This window comes from Vicugna pacos, chromosome 13 (genome assembly GCF_048564905.1).
Source record: "Vicugna pacos chromosome 13, VicPac4, whole genome shotgun sequence".
In the NCBI taxonomy this organism is placed as follows: Eukaryota; Metazoa; Chordata; class Mammalia; order Artiodactyla; family Camelidae; genus Vicugna; species Vicugna pacos.
This window is the reverse complement of record NC_132999.1, coordinates 60,583,771-60,597,939: the sequence shown is the minus strand read 5'-3', so window position 1 is coordinate 60,597,939 and position 14,169 is coordinate 60,583,771. Positions and strand designations below refer to the sequence as shown.

At 41.2% G+C, this 14,169-nt stretch overlaps 1 protein-coding gene across 5 annotated transcripts in view; it reads left to right on the top strand.

Moving 5' to 3' along the window:
* KIF1B (kinesin family member 1B) overlaps nucleotides 1–14,169 on the top strand; it is a 136,263-nt gene that overhangs the window by 112,569 nt on the left and 9,525 nt on the right. For all 5 annotated transcript variants that reach the window (XM_072975418.1, XM_072975415.1, XM_072975416.1 and 2 more), the window contains 9 exons: nucleotides 326–434; nucleotides 1,806–1,872; nucleotides 2,577–2,661; nucleotides 4,554–4,659; nucleotides 10,395–10,509; nucleotides 11,274–11,407; nucleotides 12,209–12,270; nucleotides 13,428–13,573; nucleotides 13,759–13,998. In XM_072975418.1, the coding sequence (XP_072831519.1) occupies nucleotides 326–434; nucleotides 1,806–1,872; nucleotides 2,577–2,661; nucleotides 4,554–4,659; nucleotides 10,395–10,509; nucleotides 11,274–11,407; nucleotides 12,209–12,270; nucleotides 13,428–13,573; nucleotides 13,759–13,998 (1,064 nt within the window). The remainder of the gene's footprint in view (nucleotides 1–325; nucleotides 435–1,805; nucleotides 1,873–2,576; nucleotides 2,662–4,553; nucleotides 4,660–10,394; nucleotides 10,510–11,273; nucleotides 11,408–12,208; nucleotides 12,271–13,427; nucleotides 13,574–13,758; nucleotides 13,999–14,169) is intronic.

The window sequence follows — 14,169 nt, the reverse complement described above, 5'->3', positions numbered from 1 at the left end:
GTTACCGTGCTCTGCGTGGGAGAGTCTAAAGAAGGTTTTTTAATGGTTTTGTGAGCCATTCGTGTCTGCACAAAACCTGTTTTCTCACTGTTGGGTACAGTTTTTTTGAGAGGGAGAAAGACACTGACTCCTTTTTCCTTGTTCTCTGAAGTTAGAGGTACTTATGTAGGTGACGGTGAAGTTTCTCTGGATCTTCTGCACTGAAATTATCCCGATTCTTGCTGCCTTTCCCAAATGTGTCCTTGAAGACTAACATTAGAAAAGCTTATGCCTTTGCTGAGTAGATTTGAACCAGATCTTAACATTTTCTAAAAACTTTTAAAAGTTCCAGCTACCAAGTTAAATACCATGAGCAAAACCAGCCTCGGCCAGAGCATGAGCAAGTACGATCTTCTGGTTTGGTTTGAAATTAGTGAATTGGAGCCTACAGGAGAGTAAGTCCAACTTTCTACATTTTAAAATAAGGCAGTTTTTCAAAATTAGAAAATGTAATTTTGAGTCTTTCTTGTCTTCAGGTTCACGAATCTTTGTCACATTCCAGTTTTGAATTGAATTTGGGGGGACTTTGTATTACTCTTTGAGTTGGGTGTCTGTCAGAACTATCTAGCATAATAATTTGCATTCTTGTTAGCAACAGCAAGCTCATGGAGACTGGCACTTTGTTATGAGGGAAGACAACCTGCATAGTGGGTTTTTATCAGCAGCAAAGCAAAGGGAGTCAGAAGCATATTTATTGCACATATGGCTGAAGACTTACGTTAATATCTCGGGTTTACGGGACAGGATATTCTGTAGACCAGGGTTTCTCAACCTCTGCACTGTCTAGGGCCAGATAATTCCCTGTTGTGGGGGCTGTACTGTGCGTTGTAGGGTATTTAGCAGCATCCTTGGCCTCTCCCCATAAGATGCCAGTAGCACCTCCCCTCCTGTTGTGACAACCAAAAATGTCTTCAGATATTGCCAGATGTCCCCTAGGGGGCAGAATCACCCCCTAGGCCCACCGACCCAGATCAAAATGGTCAGCATCAGCTTATTTTCTCTGTATGAGCTGTGTTAGACTAATTACTAATGTACTTACTGTCTATAGTTGTCTCTCAGTTCTTTTGAAAAATACAAATAAAGGCAACCTCTCTCCTGAAACAGAGGCAAGGGACTATATCAGTTAATGTAAAGGGTAGGGAATAAATGTTATCTTAGAGATCCTCTGCGTATGTTGCTGAGTGCCACCATCATGATCACCTCCCTGAAACATTTATTGAGTCCTACTGTGTGTGAGGTTTGGCTCTATCGATCCTGTATGTAGTTGTCAGTAGTGGCATTGCTTTACGGAATTTGACTTTCCATAGACAGATCTATAATGTGATTATAACTTGCATTATGACGGAGAAGTAGTTACAGTAATGGTTTCCAGCGAGTTAATTGCTTTTTGATTCTCAAAAAAATGATGTAGAATCTGAAATTATCCCTTTCTTATCTCCTGACACATGCCATTGCTGTAATACGTTATTTATGGAATATTTGTTAGACAGGGAGCTGGGATGGAGCCAGAAGATGTTACTGCCCTGTGAACACTTCAGTCTAGTCAGGATGATGAGACAGAGATATGTAGAGAGGTTTACTAAGTGCAAATGCAAAAGACTGCATGATTAAAGGCCCAATTGGTGAGAAAGACATGGGATCAGAGTTTAGAAAAACAGAGACCATGGAGAGCTAGAGCATCCAGGGAGGGAGGACTTTGCAGATGAAGTCGCAGTTAGCACAAGCGTTCTGTCTAACTTCCCTCTTTTGCATTTCTGTTTTTGTAGGTACATCCCAGCTGTGGTTGACCATACAGCAGGCTTACCCTGCCAGGGGACATTTTTGCTTCACCAGGTACTAATGAGGGAGCAAAATAGGGCCTAGGAAGGAGCATCAAAAAAGAGTTAGAATAAGAAACATAGCTCTGTTTCCTTGCTTTTAATCTCCATTTCAAGGAGATTTGGAAGTTGCCAGACATTGCCCTGTCTTTGTTTTGTTTTGTTTTTATGTTTGTTTTTAAATGTTTCTTTCTCAAACCTTGGCTTATATATACCCTTGCTTTTATATATACATGTGTTTTAAAAGAGCTTTTTTGAAAGAGTCTGTTTCATTCAGTTACTATAATTTGTGCAGCTCCCATATCATTTTACACAGTTTTTACTTTATGATGTTTGGAAACTGCTTTCACAGCCAAAAGTTCTTAATAGGAATAGAGGACGAAGGTTTCCGAGGACTAAAGATTTGGCCATGAAATGTAGGTCCCTCTTTGGCAAATCAAAAGTAGATTTCATCAGTGCTCAAAAAATGCTTATGACCCAGGTGGGCATACTATGGGATGTACAGCCTGGGCATCTGTTCCTAAGGCAGTATCAGAACCTGGCTCCTCCTTAGTCCCTGACCTATGTCCCTTTGTTCAGAATAACAAATGTGGACAGCATTGCCTCTCTGTCCATGCCTCTCCTTCCTGCCCACCCCTACACCATATGATCCAGAAAACAACAAACAAGAGGAAATAAGAGATTGTCCTAACTAAATTGCAACCCTGCTCCATTACCTAGGGCATCCAGAGAAGGATCACAGTGACCATTATCCATGAGAAGGGTAGTGAACTCCATTGGAAGGATGTCCGTGAGCTGGTGGTAGGTGAGTACATTCCATCTGTTGAGGATGGGGCCGGGCCTTTTTAGAGATGAGGCTTTTCCCTGTTTGGAGCACAGGGAGAGTGTGGAAGACTGCGCCTGGAACGTGGCTGTGCAGAACAGAGAGGCCTTGAGTTTGAAACTATTCGTGTTTCCCAGATCCCACCAAAGGTTACCTTGCCTGCCATTATTTTCCTCAATTACCATGGGAGGTTCTGTGCTAGAGGCTGTGAGAGAGCAGAAGGGAAGTCTCTGCTCCTCATGAGCGTGTAGCCTAGTTGAGGAGATGGTGTGTGTGTACGTACAAAGCCGTTTGAGGAGTAAGTTCCAAATGAGAACAACTGAAAAAGACTTGCACTAAGAATGTTGACAGAAAGGACCCAGGAGAACTGGGTTAGCTTTGTGGGAGGAGATTCGAGAGAAATTAGAGGGTTTTGTTTGTTTTTCACACACGCAAACATTTGGAGTTAGCGAGTCAGGAATGTCTAATGTGAAAATGGTGGGAACCTATGGCCAGAGTGAAGCAGTCAGACTAAGGCATAGTGAGAGGAAAAAATTGGCCAAACAGTACAAGCTTCAGAATGATGGTCTAAGGCAGGGGTCTGAACCTGTTTTTGCCATGGACCTCTTTGGCAGTGGAGAAGCCTCAAAATTATGTTTTTAAGTGTAGGAAATAAAGTACTTAGGATTACAAAGGGAACTAATAATATTGAAACACAGTTGTTAAAATACTAAACAAACGTGTAACACACTCTGCGTTAAGTAAGCAGCGGGTCTAATTTCTACCATTTCAAAGTGGTGATGTGTGTCAAGATATTTCACATTAGTGTGATCGGAAACATTTGTGGTTTCTACTGGGGGCAGAGTCACAGATACTGCTGATTCTCCTGTGGTTTGTGCCCTCCCCTCGTAATTGAAGGAAAAGCCAAATTTCAGTTAGAGGTTCCTGAAGATTAAGTTGTAAATTTTTTCCCCATCCAATTCAGACCTCCTGAATTCTATCCATAAACCCCTTGGGTATCTCTGGACCCGATTCAGAACCCCTGGAAGGAAGATCATGTTCTCTCCTATCCAGGGCAGTGGTTTCCAGGCTTTTCAAAATTAATTTTTACACAAAGCAGGAAAGATGGTTTCTGATTAGAAAGGGTAGCGTATGATGCAGAGGCAGCAGTTACCAAGGCTTCTCTATAACCCTATGCTTTATTTTTTAAAACAAACATGAAATGTGGGTGTTTTTCTGAATGCTCTAAAAATATTAGTTTATTTAATATGACATAACATGACAAACACATGATTGTAAAAATTTCATAAGGCAAGAATTAATATTCTAGCTTCACAGGTGAGGAAACTGAGGCTCAGAGAGGTTGAGCTTATGCCCAGGTCTCACAGATAGCTGGTGTTGCAGCTGAGATTTAAAACCAGGCAGTCCAGAAGCTGTTTTCAGTCTCTTTGCAATGCTGCACCCTTTAGTGTTAATCTGAAAACAGAACTGTAAGATTTTGAATAAGAAAGTGGTATCATGAAGGCAGTGGCTTAAGAAGTTTATATAAGGTGAATGTAGAATGGATTGGAAAGGGGGCGATGTGAGAGCAGCTAGGAGACCGGTTAAATAGCTGTTACAGTGTCTCAGATCGGGAGGGAATGACCTTCATGAGCAGGGCAGTGATGTTGGAAATAAAAGTTGAGATGGACATGAGAAACTCTTTGAACAAAGAGTAAGTTTTCACAGCTGACTAGACATGGGATGTGAAGGGGAGACAGGAAGAAGAATGGGAGACGGAACATTCTACAGCACCTGAAGTTACACAAAGATTTAAAAGCCTCTTTTTGGCTTACTGAATTACGGTTTTGTTTTTTAATGTATCTTTGTTCTGGTTTTTTTATTCTTTCTTTTAGGCCGAATCAGGAATCGGGCTGAGGTGGATGAAGCTGCAATTGATGCCATCCTCTCCCTAAATATTATCTCTGCCAAGTACCTGAAGTCGTCCCACAACTCTAGCAGGTGGGGTGTCCTGAGTGTGAGACCTCAGCCCCATGGGGGCCGATTGCTTGGTGCACCGTTAGATTCCTTGTTCATCAATGACTCCTATTCAGATGGAGAAAAAACCCCTTTTCACTTCAAAATTCCCTACTTCCTTCCCTGCCCACCCTGCTCTTCGAAGATAAATACATAAGTCATCAGAGCACCTCGCATGTGATGTACCCTCAGAGAACAGAAATGTTCTGTCCTGTGCGGAGTTTGAGTAGCTATAGCACAGTGACAGGGAAAAAGCAGGAGCTGAAAATTCAGCATGCTACCCGTGGGCTTAAAAGTATAGATTGATCCTGGCTAAGACCAGATGTTTTCCTGTGAAGTGGTTGCTGCGGATGGTGGAAGACCTCTTGGTCTTGGGTGTCATGGAAACATGCCCTCCAGTGTATAGTGAAACCTCTTGTGTTCGTCTCTGCTGCTGCCAGTATCAGCTCAGGGAGTCTCAGTATTTGCTTTTCATTTTTGTTTATTCATAAAGGCAATAAATTATTATAAAGTCGTCTGACCAAGATAGGCTGCTATAAATAATAAATTTTATTTTTAATTTTAGATTAGCTTCCCTTAGTATTTCATTTTATAATCAAGTGATGACAGACAGTGCATAAAGTACTTAGTCATTCTGCTTTCCCAGATCAGACTGGAAGTAAATCTGCTGGGGCCCTCTTACCTCTCCAGGAAAGGAGTCCTGTCACTGTGCACGGAGACTCCATTTCTTTACAGAGTGAAGTCTGGAAAACAGGAGTGACCGTGTGTTCTGGTGTGGGCTCAGAACACTGGTCTGTCTGCTCCTGAAAAACTTGATCACAACTTGTGACAAGAGGGAGAGGAAAAACTAGACAATATGCAGAAACAGAATTAAAAGTTTGGGCTAGGATTAATTTCTTTACATTGTTTCCTTATGTTATAGTTTTGCATAAGAATGAGGAAAAAGGAAGAATGTCTGTTTGCTTTTTGCCTGTAAGAGGAGCTGGCAGGGGCTGTGGACAGACAGGAAAGGAGGGTGAGAGGGTGTGTGTCTGTGGAGGGGGAGAGGCAGAGATAAAGATTTCCCGGGCAGAATCTTGAACAATACCATCACTCTGAAGTCAGCGTTAACCCTACATAGCATTCTCTCCTCCGCTGGGCGCTGATGGTGAGTATGCAGCTGGCATTCACTAAATTTTCTTTGCAACAATGAGAAATCTATCTTAAATTCCCCTGGGGTACTTAGAAAAATACACAGGGAAAAATGGTGTTTGGTTGAAATGCTCATTGTGCTAAATTTGCTAAAACTAGTTAGCGTGATCTTCAGAATCCTTTGATTGATGCCCAGCAGCAGGTCGGATGCTGTGGAAGATGGATTTGGCTTTGTTAGAAGCGGCTCATCTTTCACAATTGAAGCTTAGAGTTAATTAATGAAAAAAGTTGCTAAAGTCAAGAATAATGAAAAGGTACACACTTTAAACACTTTCGTTTTAATTTACGCTATATAAATGTACATTAACTTGTCAAGCTCTTGCTGTAGGGCCAAGGCCTTTTCTTTAATTGTAGGCTTACTAGGTTTCTAATTGTCTTTCTTGTAAAACCACGCCCATAATTCATCATCTGTGATTTTCAGTTTGGTGGAACTAGGATGAAGAAAATCTAAGTGCACAATCCTTTAAACTTTTTATCATGTATCATTAAAATTTTATTATTTCCCCCTTTCTTTTACATTGATCTCACCCATACTTAATTTAACAGCTGTTTGTAAACAGCTCACCATAATCAGATCTTTTAAAAACATTCAACGTAGTTTTCACACTTAGTTTTGTTTCACACTAAACAAAAATTCTTTTTGCCCTCATGTTTCATTGATTTATCTGAAGTTTAATTAAATTAATAATTATAATAACAAATACAGCTGCATAAATAGGTTTGGGACCAAATCCTACTGACACTTGAGAAGCATGAAACTCAGCTCTTTGTAGCAAATTGCCTGGGTGTTTGAGCATCTCATTACTTTAGAATAATGTTCAATGAGAAGTGGAATCAATCTTCATGTTTTCGGGCTATGGAGAGCATAAGCTGATGTGGTAAGTGGCTAAATGGAGTTTGCTTAAGAGAGCTTTTGTTCTTTTTGCCTAAGATTTAATGGTTAAAGTTGAATTCACAGAACTCCTGTGTGTTCTGTAAGTGTATTAGAGGGCTTTTCTGATACACTGACAGTGGAGTGTAACTGACAACGGCCATGACTCCTTTTTCCCCAGCCCTACGTTTATGTTACCTAATTGACTTGATTTTTCCCTTAACTCCCCAGCAACTTCCTGCTGTTTCCAATACTAAGTCACCTCCTACAGGGTTGTTAGTAGAGGTGATCTTCATAGTCCCTTCTCTGCCCAGCATTTTCCTCAACTGAATGTGTCAGGGGAGGGACCCATGTCATTGTAAGCCCTCTATCAGATTGTCCCATGGAGTTCTCTGCTAATTGTCCACTTGAATTCACTTTGCTTATTATTAGCAAATTTGTGCTTTTTATATATTTTTTCCCTTCTCTTTCTCTCTTTTTTCCTTTTCTTTTGCTGCACTAACAAAAGCCTTTTCTGTGTTTTTGCAGGCTCTTTCTTGATAAGGATATTCCTAGGTATTTTCTGTTTGCTTTTTTGCACATAAAGATTCTAGTTTATCAGAATGCTTTATGTCTTATGTTGCTTCGACTGCTATTTTAATTTAGTAGTTTTCCCCCATGCAAACCTATGCCCACCTAGAGTAGAGGAAGACCTTATTCTGCACCCCTGTGCCCTAAGGCTTTCTGACACGTGTGTAGTCTCACATACAGCTTCTTAAGTAATTTGTAGAGTTCTTAATTATTTTGTCGTTCCATTTATTAAACTCGCCCATTTTGGTCTTACGCCCCTTCAGGTTTTCCTCTTCCACATTACAGAGCAGAATGTTATTCCCCTCATTTCATACGGAATCTCAGGCTTTGCATAATTGTTCACTTTTTTCTTTGTTTTGTCCTGTGCAGTAGTAAAGACCAATTTGGGTTGTTTGGGTAGCTAAGTTTGAGAAATATTTGGGTTTTGTTTTGTTTTTTTTCTCTCTTTCTCCTGTCAGGACTGCTTGACTCATCAGTTTATTTTCTTCTTTAGGAATAGAAACAACTCCTGGTTTGGTAGTGAAGGAAATTTTTTCCCATCTGTTTCTTCTTTAGAGAAGAAAACTGAAGGAAGTGATACATGACAGTATAGCTGAAGTATTTTTTTAAAGATGTGTGCACACACACACATATACATAGACACATGCTGCCGTCGTCCAGAACATCTTGAGAGATCCACCTCGGATCATTTCCTGGCTACCCGAGGAGCCATACAAGAAAACATGTCTTAGGACTTAGCCCTGTTTCTAACTCCAGATTCTCTTGCTAGATTGATTCAGTTGACATTTCTCACCAATCTTGGTTATATTTCTTATAACCACCTCTTAAGAATTGCCACCCTTGGTGGGTATTTCAAAAAGAAAAAAAAATGTGCTGCAGTAACTCCCAAGCGCCAAGCAAAACCAAAAAAACCCAAAAAACAAAAACCTACCTTTTCCCACATTGCAATTCAGAAAGATTTTAGTGGAGTCAGAATTTTTTTTATGTTAGCCAAGTTTCTACCAGTGAAATTTCAACTTTAGGTTAAGTTGTCTCTTAACCTGAAAAACAGAAATGTGAAGAAGCTTTCTTACACAAATTCCAACATTTGCCCCAGTTGAAAGGGAATCATGAAACCTAAATACTGGCCCTGGCAGGTGCTTAAGTTCTGGTTTGGAACTTAAGGAATCACAGATTGCAGGCAGCAGTGCTAGGAATGTCTGTCAGGTGTCTCCGAAGGAACACGTGCCCTTGCTCTAAGGAGGGGCTTCATTTCACTTCAGCATGGGTGTAGCCAGGCCTTGCAGTGCAACATTCCAGGTACCTCGACAATCACTGGGACACAGTAAGAGGGCAGTCTCGGGGACAGAGCCCTCAGTCAGGTGGCTTCTGTTGAAGTAATGGATTTCATCACACAGTATTATAATTTATCTTAAACCAAATTAAAATGAAGATCTGATTGAAACAGGGCTTTGTGAATGCACAAAGGGTTCTCTGCTGAGCCCATTGAGCTCAGGAGCTGGGGAAGGGTTTCTGTTGTCCTTTTTTGTGGTCACTATTGGGGTCCTTTGGTTGCTTTGTCCATCTTTATTTTGTTAGTTGTTTGTATATTCTTTTGTTGTCTTGTAGAGAATTTTCTTGACCCACACATACTGCCTTGAAGCTACATGTTAGAGAGAGTATCCTGTGCAGCTGGCCCTTGAACAACACAGGTTTGAACTGCACAGTCCACACGTGTGGATTTTTTTCAGTAGAAAGTACTACAGTGCTACATGGTCCGGGGTTGAATCTGTGGATGTGGAACCTCAGATGCCAAGGGCCAGCTGCAAGTTACACGTGCATTTTTGACTATGTGAAGGATCGGGGCCCCAAACCCTGTTGGTCAATGGTCGTCTGTACTTCAGGAAGACTTAGATCTAGAAGGAGCTACAATAGGAAACAATCAGGGCTTCATACACCGGCCCTCAGAGGATGAGGTGTGGTTAAGGAGTTCATTTAGAAGTGTATGGTTTTCTGTATGATTGTTTCAAGAGAAAGGAGCATGGAGATGTGCTTAGAGAGAATATGGGCCAGCTATTTGTCACAGGAAATCTAGAAAAGACAACAGTGAGATTGCTATTTGGGAGGGAGCGAAGTAGAATGTATTGGGCAGGGAACAGGGTGTGCAAAAACTCTCTCTAGTTGAAATGGATAAAGTGTATTACATGTGCAAAGAGCCAGTGGTGATGGAAATCCACTCTGCAGGGGTAGACGAGGTGTCTTACCCCACACTTCTAACGGGGTGGAGTTGGGAGTTGATCTGTAACACGGCTATTGAATTCAGTACAGGGTTGCAGATGAGACTGGCGGAGCTGTAAGATTTAATGTCATTTAGCATCTGTGATGTTTTACCAGTAGGGAAAAAGAAAGGTATTAAAACAACTTAAAAAACCAGTTTATGGGTATCTATCAAATAATCAAGCCTCTAGTTGTTATTTAAATGTAAGGTTTTCATGTGGATTATTTTGAAAACTCATAAATAGTAGTTGGCTAGCTCTGGTATTAAAATTCGTTCTCTTTTACTGAGATGTCAACTAAGAATAACGTTTTATTCTTTTATTTAAAACAAGGCTCCCTATACTCCTTCTTTTCTCCCTATACTCTCCCAGGTATGTTTGTGACGTTTCAGAGGCTCAGCAGAACAGGACTGAGATACAAAGACTGCAGCTTACAAATGACTGAGTCTTTGCTTCCTGCCCTTACTGCTGACTGACAGAGGAGCAAGCTTAGTCTTTCTTTCTCCTTTTAGTTTTTGTCCAGACTCATTCATCCCTTTCATCTTAATCCTTGTGGTTGAGCTCACTGTGTTTATATTTATTGGCAGAGGAGAAGCAGGCTAGTAGAAATGAAAACAAGCATAGCTGAGTGTTCCTTGATGCTGAGTGAGGGCAAGAGGATGGGGGCCTGCCTCTTCCTCCCAGGAGATGCAGGTTCTGCTGTGTTGTTGGATTTCCATAAACTGGAAGTGCTGGTTGGTGTAGGGCTCTGCAGCATTACTGGCAATGACAGTACCTGGACTAGGGTGACCTCAGCTTCTTTTGGATGACTTCCTCTTGCCTTTTGACCTTAGGACCTTCTATCGTTTTGAGGCCGTGTGGGATAGCTCCCTCCACAACTCCCTCCTCCTGAACCGAGTGACGCCCTATGGGGAGAAGATCTACATGACCTTGTCGGCCTACCTAGAGGTGAGAAGACCCAGGACTTGAGAAACTGTGAACAGCCAGCCCTAAACAGTGGGCAAGTTAGAACAGGAAGTGGGGAGGAAAGGTTTGACCAGTTTTGTTCTCCTTTCTCCATCCATATCCTTAAGTTATTTCTCTTATTATGCTTTACTGACTCTTCTGGTTGTACTAGATTCTGTTCCTGGTCTCTAGTTAATAAAAAAGTCACATAACTTTATTACAGTATCAGCTTTAGTATCCTAATCCTTATTCTTCAAAGAATGTATGATTTTAAGAAAACTGTCTCTTTTGTAGTTGTGGACAGAGCCTAGTCATGGTTAACAGCACAAACCCTGGAACCAGCCAATCTGAGTTCCAGTCTCTGTGCTGCCACTTACTGCCTCCATGTCCTTGGACAGGTGCCTTTCTCTCTCTGTGCTTCAATTTCCTCATCTCTTAAACAGGTGTAATAATAATAGCATTTACCTCAGGAAGTTGTTGAGAGGTCACATAAAAGGATTTAGAACAGTGCTTGGCATGTAATAAACAATAAACATTAGCCTTTATTATAGGAAAAACTGAAAATTTGGTGGGGGGAGATAAATGCATCTGCAAAGGGTACCACGTGATCTTGCGCACAGTATCTCCTGAGTTGCCGCTGAAATAATTGGTAGAGCAAATCCTCCACCCCTCACATCTGGGACCAGCTTTCCAGATACGGTGATGCCCAAACTGGTCACAGATGCTCCATCTGCATTTAATCGGAGCCCATTCCTGTCTGTTTTCAGCTGGATCATTGCATCCAGCCAGCTGTCATCACCAAGGACGTGTGCATGGTCTTCTATTCCCGGGATGCCAAGATCTCACCGCCACGCTCCCTGCGCAGCCTCTTCGGCAGCGGCTATTCAAAGTCACCAGACTCGTGAGTTTTTGAGACAAGTTTAGCTTTCGATTGGTTTGCCCTGTATGGAATCAGCAGTCTTCTGGGTATCTCTGGCTGCCGTTACAGATTCACAAACTGTAACATTTTGGTAACTCATAGCCGGATTGCAGTGACTTGAATGTTGGCATTTAATAAACTGTTGATAAATGGATGAGTTAGTGAAGGAAGGAAGGAATGTTCCGTTGTGAACACGTCTCAAACAATTCTGCAGGGGCTAAATGTTCTTTTAAATGTCATTTTTATTTTTAACAGATTACCAGTTAGGATTTTCTTCAAGATTTATTCATACTTAGGATATATAAAAATGCATCAAGAATAATACAGTGAATACCTGTGTATCACCACCCAGCTTAAAAACTGAGTATTACTAGTGCAATAGAAGGTTCAGTTACCCCTTCCTAATCACCCCCCCCAGAAGTGGTTTATCGTTTCATTCTACTCAGGCTTGTTCCCCCTCATCTCTTCTTCCTTGGGGTAAGAAAAAGTAAATTTTAATTTTTGCATTTGTAATATAACTTTTCTAGTTTATCATTCAGTTTTATTTATCCATTGAAATGAGAATGTTCAAAAGATTGCAATGAAAACAGACTCTTCCTAGAAAAAATATACTGATGTTCAGAACAGGAAAAGAACAGTGATTGATAAGAAGCATCTGTAATTATATTTGAAGGCAGGTTGCAGGCCCAGCGGAGAACATGGTTTAAGTAAAGAGAACTGTGATTTTTCTGTTTTTGTGCTGTGTGAAATTAAGCAGTTGTTTATTTGTTTTCATTTAAATAGTAATCGAGTCACTGGAATTTATGAACTCAGCTTATGCAAAATGGCAGACACAGGCAGTCCAGGTAAGTTTGCGGACTAGGGAGGTGACTGCTGTCTTTGCGTATGATTGGAGTATATTGTGTCAGAAATCTACCCCACCATGCAGGATGTATATACATTTTTTGGAAACCAGATATATTTTACAAGCCACTTTGGTGGTGGTGGTGGGAATTACCTTTTTCTGAGTTGCAAGACCGTTTGGTTTATGACATGCAACACAGTTATAAAAATTGTATGGAACAAAATGTTAATGGGCTGTGGAATTCTGTAAAAGATTTCAAGTGCATTAGAATGAATTTGGCTTGGGAAACTTCAGAACCATTTCTGTCCCCACCTCAGCCCCGAAGTTAACTTGACAGTATAACTTTATAGGTGTTGTCAAACTAAAATCCAACTTACTGTCCTCTAGAAAGATATATTATTAAGTTGAACTTGTTCTGGTCCTTTTTAATGTCTCTTTGGACTGCTGTTGTTCCTCTATCTTGGTGGCCTTAAGCAGTACTCTACATTTTTATGGACAAAAGTTAGTGTTAAAGAACATTTAGTGTAAGTTTGAATCATTTTGGAGAACATATGTGGAAAAGAGTTCAGGGCCCACCAGTAAGACTGAGATAAAAGACTTTGAGTATGAATCCAAGTCCCAGTAGCAGCTAATTATCGTGTCTCGATAGTTCCTTCAGGAATTTTAAAATTAACATAAAATTCATGTCTTTTATATGTGAAGCCAGTATAACATTTTTAAAAATTAATGGGAAATAATGGAGGCTAAAGCAGTCTGTCATCCACCACAATGGACAGTAGGCAGTACCTTAACTGAGCTACTGATGTGAGGGGTATGTGGGGAGACTTGCCCCACTCTTTTCGTATGGGTGTATTTTTATATATTTGGAACCATAGTATACAGACTATTTAATCTCTCTCTGTTTTCACTTAACATAATAACTAACATTTTCTTAAGTTGCACTATCAGCTTCATAACTATCAAAGATTATAAAATTCAGTTTTAAAAGAAGTTCAGAGAGTTGCTTTGGGGGAAACGGTATCAATTTTTATTAATAAAATCCCATGCTGAGACCAAACTGTCTCAGTTTGCCATCTATATGAATTATTAATTCTTTTGGAGCTAAAATTGGAGTCAGGTTTTTCTCGGGGAAAAAAGCATTATTTCCTCTTGTCTCAGGCATGCAGAGGAGGAGAAGAAAGATCCTGGACACCTCGGTGGCGTACGTGCGAGGGGAAGAGAACTTGGCGGGCTGGCGGCCCCGCGGAGACAGCCTCATCCTCGAGCACCAGTGGGAGTTGGAGAAGCTGGAGCTCCTGCACGAGGTACCCCAGGGCAGGAGGTGCTCCGGTGAACTTTGGGCACGATTCCCAAAGTGGCACTCCTACATTCACGTTCTCTGTGTGATCCTGGCTTTTGAGTTTTCTGTCACGATGGAGGTGTAATGTTTGGCTTATTAAGATCTTGTTGAGCTTTGTGTTTGCTGAGGCAGTAGTGTTGATCTTTTTAGGTGGAGAAAACCCGCCACTTCCTGCTGCTCCGTGAGAGACTTGGTGACAGCATCCCCAAATCCCTAAGCGACTCGTTGTCCCCCAGTCTCAGCAGCGGGACCCTCAGCACTTCCACCAGCATCTCCTCTCAGATCTCAACCACCACCTTTGAAAGTGCCATCACACCCAGTGAGAGCAGTGGCTACGATTCAGCGGACATTGAAAGCCTGGTGGATCGAGAGAAAGAGCTGGCCACCAAGGTGTGACTCCCTTCCTCTTTGCTGAGCATTTTCCCCCATAAGTCTCGGTGAGCTAGTCTTTCCATTTTTCATTTACATCTTTATCTTTTTTTGAGGGCCTCTGTTTCAAAGCCTGGGCTAACACTGTGAAAATAGAAATAAGTAAGACTCAATTTCTACACCTAATAAATT